The 13,747-nt window shown below is 38.9% G+C and overlaps 1 protein-coding gene and 1 non-coding gene across 3 annotated transcripts in view; both read right to left on the reverse strand.

The window, feature by feature from the left end:
* Positions 1–12,946, reverse strand: part of LOC107616907 (plasmodesmata-located protein 3-like) — a 39,210-nt gene extending 26,264 nt beyond the window's left edge. Inside the window, exon 1 of one of the 2 annotated variants that reach the window (XR_015900014.1) lies at positions 12,268–12,397. Coding sequence is in view for 1 of the 2 variants with exons in the window: in XM_016318788.3 (XP_016174274.1) it covers positions 12,268–12,748 (481 nt within the window). In the remaining variant the exon portion in view is untranslated. Of the gene's footprint in view, positions 1–12,267 lie in introns of both variants that reach the window. The other variant, XM_016318788.3, reaches the window with a different exon arrangement.
* Positions 810–917, reverse strand: LOC148544895 (small nucleolar RNA R71). Its single transcript, XR_015900512.1, has one exon. It is a non-coding gene; the product is annotated as a small nucleolar RNA R71 (small nucleolar RNA).
* Positions 12,947–13,747: the final 801 nt, after the last annotated feature.

Genomic DNA, 13,747 nt, shown 5'->3' on the forward strand with positions numbered 1-13,747 from the left:
TCAATTTCAATTTTCAAATTTTTTTAAATTTAATTTTTAATTTTAATTTTATTTTAATTTTTGAAATTTCTTCCTCTCTCATCTTATTCTATTTATTTATTTATTCATTCACTAACACATCTCCTCATCTCAAATTACTGCTCCTATCCTCACTCTTGTGTTTGGATTATCCATTCTTCTTCACCCTTATTCCCTTTCTTCTTCTACTAACAACAAGGAACCTCTTTACTGTGACATAGAGGATTCATCTTCTTTTCTATTCCCTTCTTTTTCATATGAGCAGGAGCAAGGACAAGAATATTCTTGTTGAAGCAGATCCTGAACCTGAAAGGACTCTGAAAAGAAAACTAAGAGAAGCTAAAATACAGCAATCCAGAGACAACCTTACAGAAATTTTTGAAAAGGAAAAGGAGATGGCAGCCGAAAATAATAATAATGCAAGGAGGATGCTTTGTGACTTTACTGCACCTAATTCCAATTTACATGGAAGAAGCATCTCCATTCCTGCCATTGGAGCAAATAATTTTGAGCTGAAACCTCAATTAGTTTCTCTGATGCAGCAGAACTGCAAGTTTCATGGACTTCCATCTGAAGATCCTTTTCAGTTCTTAACTGAATTCTTGCAGATCTGTGATACTGTTAAGACCAATGGGGTTGATCCCGAGGTCTACAGGCTTATGCTTTTCCCGTTTGTTGTAAGAGACAGAGCTAGAGTGTGGTTGGACTCTCAACCCAAAGATAGCCTGAACTCTTGGGATAAGCTGGTTACGGCTTTCTTAGCCAAGTTCTTTCCTCCTCAAAAGCTTAGTAAGCTTAGAGTGGATGTTCAAACCTTCAGACAGAAGGAAGGTGAATTCCTCTATGAAGCTTGGGAGAGATACAAGGAACTGACCAAAAGGTATCCTTCTGACATGCTTTCAGAATGGACCATCCTGGATATATTCTATGATGGTCTGTCTGAGCTATCAAAGATGTCACTGAACCATTCTGCAGGTGGATCCATTCACCTAAAGAAAATGCCTACAGAAGCTCAAGAACTCATTGACATGGTTGCAAATAACCAATTCATGTACACTTCTGAAAGGAATCCTGTGAATAATGGGACGCCTATGAGGAAGGGAGTTCTTGAAATTGATACTCTGAATGCCATATTGGCTCAGAATAAAATATTGACTCAGCAAGTCAATATGATTTCTCAGAGTCTGAATGGAATGCAAGCTGCATCCAATAGTACTTAAGAGGCATCTTCTGAGGAAGAAGCTTATGATCCTGAGAACCCTGCAATAGCAGAGGTGAATTACATGGGTGAACCTTATGGAAACACCTATAATCCCTCATGGAGAAATCACCCCAAATCTCTCATGGAAGGATCAACAAAAGCCTCAACAAGGCTTTAATAATGGTGGAAGAAACAGGTTTAGCAATAGCAAGCCTTTTTCATCATCCACTCAGTAAAAGACAGAGAGTTCTGAGTAGATCCCATCTAGCTTAGCAAACATAGTCTCTGATCTATCTAAGGTCACTTTAAATTTCATGAATGAAACAAGGTCCTCCATTAGAAATCTGGAAGCACAAGTGGGCCAACTGAGTAAAAGGATCATTGAAACCCCTCCTAGTACTCTCCTAAGCAATACAGAAGAAAACCCAAAAGGAGAGTGCAAGGCCATTGAATTGATCATCATGGCCAAACCTGCAAGGGAGGGAGAGGACGTGAATCCCAGTGAGGAAGATCTCCTGGGACGTCCAGAGATCAATAAGGAGTTTCCCTCTGAGGAACCAAAGGAATCTGAGACTCATCTGGAGACCATAGAGATTCCATTGAACCTCCTTATGCCATTCATGAGCTCTGATGAGTATTCTTCTTCTGAAGAGAATGAAGATGTTACTGAAGAGCAAGTTGCCAAGTACCTTGGTGCAATCATAAAGCTGAATGCCAAATTATTTGGTAATGAGACTTGGAAAGATGAACCTCCCTTGCTCATCAATGAACTAAGTGATCTGGATCAACTGAAATTGCCTCAGAAGAAACAGGATCCTGGAAAGTTCTTAATACCTTGTACCATAGGCACCATGACCTTTGAAAAGGCTCTATGTGACCTTGGGTCAGGGATAAACCTCATGCCACTCTCTGTAATGGAGAAACTGGGAATCTTTGAGGTGCAAGCTGCCAGAATCTCATTAGAGATGGCAGACAACTCAAGAAAATAGGCTTATGGACAAGTAGAGGACGTGTTAGTAAAGGTTGAAGGCCTTTACATCCCTGTTGATTTCATAATCCTAGACACTGGGAAGGATGAGGATGAATCCATCATCCTTGGAAGACCTTTCCTGGCCACAGCAAGAGCTATGATTGATGTGGACAGAGGAGAGTTGATCCTTCAACTGAATAAGGATAACCTTGTGTTTCAAACTCAAGGATCTCCTTCTGTAACCATGGAGAGGAAGCATGAAAAGCTTCTCTCAGTGCAGAGTCAACCAAAGCCCCCACAATCAAACTCTAAGTTTGGTGTTGGGAGGCCTCAGCCAAACTCTAAGTTTGGTGTTGAACCCCCACATCCAAACTCTAAGTTTGGTGTTGGGAGTCTACAAAATTGACCTGATCACCTGTGTCGCTCCATGAGAGCCCACTGTCAAGATATTGACATTAAAGAAGCGCTTGTTGGGAGACAACCCAATGTTATTTAATCATTTTTATTTTATTTTCTCTTTGTTATTACATGTTTTATTAGGTTGATGATCATGTAGAGTCACAAAAACTACTAAAAAATCGAAAACAACATTGAAAACAGAACACCCTGGAGGAAGGGCTTACTGGCGTTTAAACGCCAGTAAGGAGCATCTGGCTGGCGTTTAACGCCAGAACAGAGCATGAAACTGGCGTTAAACGCCAGAAACAAGCAGCAGTCTGGCGTTTAAACGCCAGGATTGCACCCCAGAGAAAAACTGGCGTTCAACGCCAGAAACATGCTGCAGACTGGCGTTGAACGCCCAAAACAAGCATAGAAGTGGCGTTTAACGCCAGAAACATGCTGCAATCTGGCGTTAAACGCCAGGATTGCCTACAGAGGGCGTTTACACGCCTAATTGGAGCAGGGATGATTAAAGTCCTTGGCCCCACAGGATCTCCTCAGGATCTGTAGACCCCACAGGATCCCCACCTACCTCCACTCACCTTCCCTCCTCATAATCCTATATCACCCTTTCCCAAGAACTCTTCACCACTCACATCCATTACTCCCCTAAAACCATCATACAACCCACCTACACCCACCCACTCAAATTCAAACCATCAACACACCTCCATCTCTCCTTCTTCTCATCCTTTCTTTCTTCTTTTGCTCGAGGACGAGCAAACATTTTAAGTTTGGTGTGGAAAAAGCATTGCTTTTTTGTTTTTCCATAACCATTGATGGCACCTAAGGCCAGAGAAACCTCTAGAAAGAGGAAAGGGAAGGCAATTGCTTCCACCTCTGAGTCATGGGAGATGGAGAGATTCATCTCTAAGGTTCATCAAGACCACTTCTATGAAGTTGTGGCCGAGAAGAAAGTGATCCCTGAGGTTTCTTTCAAACTAAAAAAGAATGAGTATCCGGATATCCGACTTGAAATCCAAAGAAGAGGTTGGGAAGTTCTAACCAACCCCATTCAACAAGTCGGGATCTTAATGGTTCAAGAGTTCTATGCAAACACATGGGTTACTAGGAACCATGATCAAAGTGTGAACCCGAACCCAAAGAATTGGCTTACCATGGTTTAGGGGAAATACTTAGATTTCAGTCCGGAGAATGTGAGGCTGGCGTTCAACTTGCCAATGATGGAAGAGAACACACGCCCCTACACTAGAAGAGTCAACTTTGATCAAAGGCTGGACCAAGTCCTCATGGACATATGTGTGGAAGGAGCTCAATGGAAAATTGACTCAAAAGGCAAGCCGGTTCAACTAAGAAGGCTTGACCTCAAAACAGTAGCTAGAGGATGGTTGGAGTTCATTCAACGCTCAATCATTTCTACTAGCAACCGGTCTGAAGTTACTATAGACTGGGCCATCATGATCCATAGTATCATGATTGGGGAGGAAGTGGAAGTTCATGAGATTATACCTCAAGAACTCTACAAGGTGGCTGACAAGTCCTCCAACTTGGCAAGGTTAGCCTTTCCTCACCTCATTTGCCACCTCTGCAATTCGGCTGGGAAACATAGAGGGAGACATCCTCATTGAAGAGGATAAGCCCATCACTAAGAAAAAAATGGAGCAAACAAGAGAGCATGGACCTCAACATGAGCATGAGAAAATTCCTCACCATGAAATCCCCGAGATGCCTCAAGGGATGCACTTTCCTCCACAAAACTATTGGGAACAAATCAACACTTCCCTAGGTGAATTAAGTTCCAACATGGGACAATTAAGGGTGGAAAATCAAGATCACTCTATCATCCTCCATGAAATTAGAGAAGATCAAAGAGCTATGAGGGAGGAGCAAGAAAGACAAGGAAGAGACATAGAGGAGCTCAAAAGCACCATTGGTTCTTCAAGAAGAGGAAGACGCCACCCTCACTAAGGTGGACTCATTCCTTAATCTCCTTGTTTATTTATTTTCCTGTTTTTCGATTTTTATGCTTTATGTTTGTTTATGTTTTTGTCTTCATGATCACTAGTATTTAAGTGTCTATGCCTTAAAGTTATGAATGTCCTATGAATCCATCACCTCTCTTGAATGAAAAATGTTTTAATTACAAAAGAACAAGAAGTACATGGTTTCAAATTCATCCTTGAAACTAGTTTAATTATTTTGATGTGGTGACAATACTTTTTGTTTTCTGAATGAATGCTTGAACAGTACATATGTCTTTTGAAGTTGTTGTTTAATAATGTTAAATATGTTGGCTCTTGAAAGAATGATGAACAGGAGAAATGTTATTTGATAATCTGAAAAATCATAAAAATGATACTTTAAGCAAGAAAAAGCAGTAAATACGAAAGCTTGCAGAAAAAAATGGCGAAAAAAAATAGAAAAAGAAAAAGCAAGCAGAAAAAGCCAAAAGCTCTTTAAACCAAAAGGCAAGAGCAAAAAGCCAATAGCCCTTAAAACCAAAAGGCAAGGGTAATAAAAAGGATCCAAGACTTTGAGCATCAGTGGATAGGAGGGCCTAAAGGAATAAAATCCTGGCCTAAGCGGCTAAACTAAGCTGTCCCTAACCATGTGCTTGTGGCGTGAAGGTGTCAAGTGAAAACTTGAGACTGAGCGGTTAAGGTCAAGGTCCAAAGCAAAAGAAGAGTGTGCTTAAGAACCCTGGACACCTCTAATTGGGGACTTTAGCAAAGCTAAGTCACAATCTGAAAAGGTCCACCCAGTTATGTGTCTGTGGCATTTATGTATCCGGTGGTAATACTGGAAAACAAAGTGCTTAGGGCCACGGCCAAGACTCATAAAGTAGCTGTGTTCAAGAATCAACATATTGAACTAGGAGAATCAATAACACTATCTGAATTCTAAGTTCCTATAGATGCCAATCATTCTGAACTTCAATGGATAAAGCGAGATGCCAAAACTATTCAAGAGGCAAAAAGCTACAAGTCCCGCTCATCTGATTGGAGCTATGTTTCATTGATATTTTGGAATTTATAGTATATTCTCTTCTTTTTATCCTATTTAATTTTTAGTTGCTTGGGGACAAGCAACAATTTAAGTTTGGTGTTGTGATGAGCGGATAATTTATACGCTTTTTGGTATTGTTTTTACATAGTTTTCAGTATGATTTAGTTAGTTTTTAGTATATTTTTATTAGTTTTTAATTAAAAATCACATTTTTGGACTTTACTATGAGTTTTTGTGTTTTTCTGTGATTTCAGGTATTTTCTGGCTGAAATTGAGGGACCTGAGCAAAAATCAGATTCAGAGGTTGAAGAAGGACTCCAGATGCTGTTGGATTCTGACCTCCCTGCACTCAAAGTGGATTTTCTGGAGGTACAGAACTCCAAATGGCGCGCTTCTAATTGCGTTGGAAAGTAGACATCCAGAGCTTTCCAGCAATATATAATAGTTCATACTTTGCCTGAGTTTAGATGACATAAACTGGCGTTCAACGCCAGGTCCATGCTGCATTCTGGAGTCAAACGCCAGAAACAGGTTGCAAAGTGGAGTTCAATGCCAGAAACACGTTACAAACTGGCGTTCAACTCCAAGAATGACCTCTCCATGTGTAAACTTCAAGCTCAGCCAAAGCACACACCAAGTGGGCCCCGGAAGTGGATTTCTGCATCATTTACTTATTTCTGTAAACCCTAGTAACTAGTTTAATATAAATAGGACTTTTTACTATTGTATTTACATCTTTGGATTATCTTTTGATCCTTTGATCATGTTTTGGGGGCTGGCCTCTCGGCCATGCCTGAACCTTTCACTTATGTATTTTTCAACGGTAGAGTTTCTACACACCATAGATTAAGGTATGGAGCTCTGCTGTTCCTCAAAGATTAATGCAAAGTACTATTGTTTTTCTATTCAATTCCACTTATTCCGCTTCTAAGATATTCATTCGTACTTCAATATGATGGATGTGATGATCGTGACAGTCATCATCATTCGCAACTTATGAACGCGTGCCTGACAACCACTTCCGTTCTACCTTAGATTGAATGGATATCTCTTGGATATCTAATACAGGGGACCGAGTCCGAGTTATTAGTGTCTTCGTGGTATAAGTTAGAACCCATGGATGGCCATTCTTGAGATCCGAAAAGTCTAAACCTTGTCTGTGGTATTCCGAGTAGGATCTGGGAAGGGATGGCTGTGACAAGCTTAAAACTCGCGAGTGTTGGGCGTAGTGACAGACGCAAAAGGATCAATGGATCCTATTCCAGTATGATCGAGAACCGACAGATGAATAGCCGTGCCGTGACAGAGCATCTTGGACCATTTTCACTGAGAGGACGAGAAGTAGCCATTGACAACGGTGATGCCCAACATACAGCTTGCCATGGAAAGGAGTAGGATTGATTGGATGAAGACAGCAGGAAAGCAGAGATTAGAGGAACGAAAGCATCTCTATACGCTTATCTGAAATTCTCATCAATGAATTACATAAGTACCACTATCCTATTTTATATTTTATTTATTTTCATCCACTATAATTTCTTAATACAATTTAATCCGCCTGACTGAGATTTACAAGGTGACCATAGCTTGCTTCAAGCCAACAATCTCCGTGGGATTGACCCTTACTCATGTAAGGTTTATTACTTGGACGACCCAGTGCACTTGCTGGTTAGTTGTACGAAGTTGTGAAACAGATATAAGATCATAAACGTGTGTATTGAGTTTTTAGCGCCGTTACCAAGGAATGGAATGGTCACAATTTCGCACACCAAGCACCAATTCACGTAAGTGAAACACCCCCAAGCCAATGGACAAGCAAAAGTTGCGAATAAAGTCAGTTTGGCCGTATTAAAATACTGACTACAAGACATAAAGGGAGCATGAGTGGACGAACTTTCTCAAGTCTTGTGGGTATATCGGCCCCCCCTACTCAATAATAGGAGAATCTCCTTTTCGACTTGCTTAAAGCATAGTGGCCATGAAACCTAAAGAAGTCAATGAAGAATCTCCAAGGGTTAGATTCTACGATAAGGTAGGAAACATTTGAGCTCAAAAGGAAGAACTTGACCTCCTCCCAGAAGTTCGAGAATAAACTCGGATAAAGGAGGAAGCCTTGAAGCAAAGAATGGTCATAAGGTACAACAAGAAAGTCGTCAAAGGCTTCGCCACGAACGACCTCATGCCGATCCCAAATGACATTAGAACACAGAAGTCTGGTGAAGAAAAGTTGGCTGCAAACTGAAAAGGATTTTATAAGATCACTGAGGTCCTAGAAAAGGGTTACCACAAAATGTCTGACCTGAAGGGGAACGATCTTCCAAGGTCGTGGCACGCATGTAACTTAAAATGCTACTACAGTTAGAAAGCGAGTCTTGCTCCTTGGTGTACTCTTTTTTCCGACTTCATGATTTTTTCCTGAGAAGAATTTTTCTAGAGGGGGTTTTAATGAGGTACCATAACAAGGGTTAAGGGCTAAATACAAAACTCTTAGAAGCAACAAAACTTACGTAAATAATTCTTTATTAACGATAGTTCATTTTTCATAAAATTTTCCATTCAGTTGCACTATTTTAAGCTTGAAAATTCGCAAAAATCATTGGCTGACCTAGATGGTTGGCAAGATGAAGCGACGGAATACAAATTAGTGTAAGAAGTTATGTAAGCAGATCGTGGTCCGACCTCATTACAATCTAAAGAGTTGGGCCTAAAACGAAATACAAAAGTAACTTATTAAAACCGACTACTTAAAGTTGGAGCACAATCAATTAAGGGAAATAGCATTAACCTTATAAACGAAAGGTTCAACATAACAGCCGAGTTACTTTGGCCGACGTCTTAAGGGACTTAACAAAATTAGAAGTAAAAGTTGTCAAGTGACTAAAAACTCATTAAGTCATAGAGAACTAAACTACAAGGTGATTTAACAATCATTCATATTAAAAGCTACTACTATAGGGAGAAGAAGTTCTTAAAATAGCAAAATAAAAAAGAAAAAAATTGTTCCAACTACAACTATTACAAAACCAAATTGTTAGTATTTTTCAGGTTGTACAAAGGAGGTCAGGAGAATTTCTAGCTGAGAAGGAGTAGACTCATCGTCCACTCGAGGAGCTCCTTCAGCTTGGACTTCAGAAGCCTTTGGATCGAGCATAGGGGTATCCTCCTCATCTTCTGGTGCAGAGACAATCTTCCCATTCAACATAATGTTGTTATGGCTAACGGGAGAGGTCTACCTCAGGTGCTATAACTGGGAACTGGGCCTTCAAATTTTCAGCCTGCTCGTCCATTTCCTGAGCTATAGTGTCTTCCAAATCTGCATACTTCTCCCTTGACTTGGCAACCTCATCCACTAAGTCCAACTTCTCCCCAAGGACCCTGGCAGAGCTTTTTTCAGCTTTTTTTTTCAAGCCCTCCACCATGGCACAGGTGGTCTCGGATTGTTTAACCCTCTCCCGAGCCCTGGCAAGGTCGGAAACAAGTGCCTCCTTTTCACCCCTCCAACTCCTTTTTAGACTCCCTCAAGGATGCCACTTCAGCTTGAAGGTTGGCCAGAGTGTGCTGAGTGGTACTAAGGGGAGCCTTCTCTAACTCTCTCAACATAGCAAATGCTACCCCAGTTATCCAAATTCTACCTCGGGCAAGTACTTGAAGATGGTTCTTTATGGAAACATCATCCACACTAATGAAGCTGTGTGGAAGGATGTATTCTCATAGAAATCTATACCATCAAAACTAGTTTCATAAATGCTTCCTGACTTAAAAGTCTTACATTTTTTAGGATTAGGCTCGGGAGGAGGAGGTGTGGAGGGAATTACTTAATTATCAGAGTTTGAAGGAGGAGTGAGAGGAGGAGGAGTTGGATCAGGAGTAACTTTGGGGGAGGTCGAGGCACTCGAGTCTGATTTGAAAAGAGAAGGAAGGTTGCCTAACTCGCCGATTTCTTTTAACTGGATAGTACGAGCAACAACATTCTTGTTGGCAGTCCAAAGAGTTTTCGTGCCAGTCGACTTAAGAACCGTTTTTTCTGTACAGCATCAAAGTCGGGTTATGACAAGCTAGTAAAATAATCAACAAAATGCATCTACAAAGTTAAAAGGAAATTCTACCTAGCTCGAATGTTATTTGTCTTGGATTTTCTAAAAATTTCTTCGTATCCAAGTAAGGAGCTCGGCCTCAACACTCCTGAAATAAGGTGACTATAATATCCTCAACCTCATCCAAGTCATCCAAGTCGTACTTAACAACTACAGGATTCTCCTCCCAATAAAACTAAAAATAGGCTCATCCCTCGCATTTAGAAAGAAAGATTAGACACTTTCAACAGATTGGATCTTAAAAAAATTACTTTTTGAAGTCATGAAAAGAATAATAAAAAATAGCAAAGACTTCCTCCCTTGAACAGCTCGGAAGGAAACTCAGCCCTGTTTCTTAGAGCTAAAGGGTTTTGTAAAAACAAAAAAGTAAAAGAAAACTTTAACAGAAGGACGGACGTCAAATTTCTGACAAAAAAGTTGATAAATTTTGAGAAAACTCCAAGAATTGGGATGAAGCTGGAAAATGGCAACATTACAGATCCTAAGGACCTTGGATTCAAAGTCAGAGAAAGGAAGGCTAACTCCCAACTTTGTGAAAAAAAAATCATACACATATATAAAATGACGTTCTGACTTATCAAGTCGGAGAAAATAAACCATCTCTTTTGGGTCAGTAACCACCAAATCATATTTTCTCTCATCCTCTCGACTCAAACATAACCTATGATACATACGAAAGGTCTCGGCATACTTTTTATTAATATCAGGGATGGGAGTGAGAATAGATATATCTACCTAGGTCAGGTCGGACAGAACTTTAGAAGACATATTGTGAATTACTGAACAAGACATAAAAGCTATACCTATAAATAAAATAAAGGGAGATTCATCACGACAAGTTGGACAAAACAAAAGCATTCGAACAAAATTGCAAAAGGTCGGGTCGTCTTCATCAAACACAAAAGAAAGTTACAACCTCTCGTATGCCAAACAAACAAATCACGTTATCAAGTGTGAAAATGACGTCATCTTCAAAAACTCAAAAAGACACCATTTAAAGGCAACATAGAATAGAACCCCCCACACTCATATTCTCAGCGGCAGCAACAAAAGTTCAAAGTCAAGAAAGAAGCAAAGTTTTTGAAACTTCACTTTTCAAAGTAAACAAAGAAACACTGCCAAAGCCAACAAAAACAATAAAGCAAAAGCATCACTTAGAGTGTAAAAGCAGAAACAAAAATTCCAAAGGAATAAAACGCTAACCTTGATGGAATGCAAAGCAGGAAAAGGACACTTGAACAGCAATACATGGATGATCCAAGAACCTCTAATGAACAAAGAAAAATTTTCAAGCAGAAATTCAAATCTTGAAATGAAAAAGGAGTTATGGAGAAACCTGAGAGAAAACAAAGAGCGCAAACGTTTCAGGAAGGAGCAAAAAGAGGAAAGAAAAAGGAGTTTGGATATTTATAAGGCACTAGGAGCAAAAGAGTAATTTCACACCTTCTCATTTATGGCGCACGGTTATCAAGGTAACTGTAGGGTAACGTGTGCAGTACTACGAAAAGATGCAACGTTTTGAATTTTTGAAAAATACTTCGTGCACCCGACTTACCTAAAATAGGCGACATACCCGACATGGCGTGACCACATCCCAAAGATTAGGCAAATCTACGAATGCTCGAGTCTGACCTCGTAAAACTCGGACTTAAACAAAGACACTGTTCATACCCTGGCCAAAAGATAAAGCCAGGCTCAACAAATAAATGCCCAACACAGAAATCCGTCTTCACTACACCTACCCGACCTCAAAGAGGTCAGATGCAACGACAACAACGCAGCTCTACTTATATGAATAAGTAACTAACTCCTAAGATATCTCTCATTTATCTAAAATGGAAATCTCAATAACTTTCCTAGAAAAATGGAACGGCTAACCACCATCAAAGGTGGAACTACACTAAAAGGTGGTTATCTATTCTACTATAAATACATTGATATTCCTCAAGTATGTTCAGGACGCAATCTACTAAAAATCTGTTTTAAACCCTTGCTAATTTAATCATCGAAGTTTCTTGCAGGTACACCCTCACCTCCTCACAAAAAACTCGGACGGCGGTACCTCGATACTAAAAGAAGTCGAACACTGTCTCAAAAGGAGTTTGGACCTCACGTCTAGACCCAAATACAACCCAATTTCAAGTAACTCTCGAAACATATGTAATAACTAGAGTATTTACGTACAAAATATTTAGCATTTTTGCCATATATAAAATCATAAATCCTGTCACTTTCACAATTTTATTTCAAATAACATTTATGGTTGTCAATGTACTTTAAAGAATAGTCACAAAATATATTCACTTTAAAGAATTTATATCAATAATCAAAATTAAAAAGGGCGTGTCAATACTCAATAGACACACATCAAAATATTTATAGTAGATTTTTAAACAATTATTTTAGATATTTTCAGGTTAGCCAAAGAATAGACGACACTACTTTAAAAATGGAATGGAAACTTTTCAAAAAATTAAGACACAAAATAAGAAATGTTAGATAGCGCGCACATCATGTAAAAAGGTAAACAAAATTAAAATATGTGTGAACCATATATTGATTATTGTTACTATTACCATTGTTACTGCCCTCGGTTTCATCACCATTTGTTGTCTCTGCTGAAAGATTCTCGGTATTATATTGAATGTGGCAACCCTGAAGTTGTACCCTTGCGGACGTGGAACCGGTGCACAATGTGTTTGATGAAATGTAAGGAGGAAGAGAGTTCACACATCTGAAACAATCTTCTATGGCAATGTCCTCTCTGCATTGGAAAAGGCCGGAGACAACGGCGCTTTCGTCTAAAGCGAGTTCCTTGGTTCTAAAGAACTTGGACTGGGAAGACTGGGCAATGAGTTGGTTGAACAGAGAAGTGAGTGTTTGTGAATAAGACCGAGGTGATAACAATAATTGATTATTATTGTTGTTGAATGAGGTTCTGTTTGAACAGGTTTTGTAGACTAGTGTGCTGTAATGGGAAGATGATCTTGAAGAAAATGGGAGAAGCAAGAAATTGAGGAACAGGATGATGAAGATGGTTGAACGGGAAAGATCCATATTTGGGAGATGGGTTATTGTTTAATGTTGAGACATTGACATTGGAGATAACAATCGGTGAAAATTCATTAGGTTGGGTTGATATATATTATATACATATATGTAGATATAGATAGATATTAATATTATTTTATGGAAATGATGATGGTGGCCATGAGGAGTTGGGTTTTGGTGTGCTTTTTTCTTTCCTAATCCTATCTACCGAATGATCTAGCAGAAAGTGAACTATAGCAATTAGCAATACGTGAAATTAAAGTGTATGAGAGGTATTGTATTTTGGCCGTTTGGGCATGCTAATGAAAAGTTGCATATAATAAAGTCAAAAAAGCTAATCCTAATCCAATCCTATGCTAGCTTTACCTTTAATTTAACTATAGTAAATGTGTACTAAAATTAATCACTAAAATCTATTATTAATATAAAATATATATTAAAATATAAAATATATATTAAAAATGAATTAAACAATTTTTTTTTTAAATTTAACAGGAATGGGAATAGGAATTTATGCCATGTAGTTATAGTTAATAATATGAAATTTGTTGAATTTTGACATCAATTTCACCTTTGCAAGAAAACTTTTGGATCACCCGTTTTAACCCTTATTAATTAATTAGCAGAATACAGCCAATTATTGTATAAGATTAACAATCAACAAGCCATCCTAACAAATCTTGTTTACATGGTTTAGACATTATTCTCTTTACCTAGCTTGAACAACACTAATAAACCTAAACTTTATTGGTGCTTTAATTTGAGAGATCAGTACTATATTTGTTCTAGATACTGCTCAAATAACACGAATAAAAAAGCTCCATATATCAAATATGATTTCAACAGAAGAACCGCCGTAATAATGAGGCTTAATTATCCGAGAATCCGATAACAAGAAATTGAATGCGAAAAACTTGTAACGGCTAAAAGTCGTTAAGGTCGGAAAACGGCTCTATGAAAGGGTAATGTATTTGAAATGTACAAGAAGGATTGAAGGAAGGCATA

The sequence above is a fragment of the Arachis ipaensis genome, chromosome B9, assembly GCF_059453495.1.
Source record: "Arachis ipaensis isolate K30076 ecotype BB chromosome B9, ASM5945349v1, whole genome shotgun sequence".
In the NCBI taxonomy this organism is placed as follows: domain Eukaryota; kingdom Viridiplantae; phylum Streptophyta; class Magnoliopsida; order Fabales; family Fabaceae; genus Arachis; species Arachis ipaensis.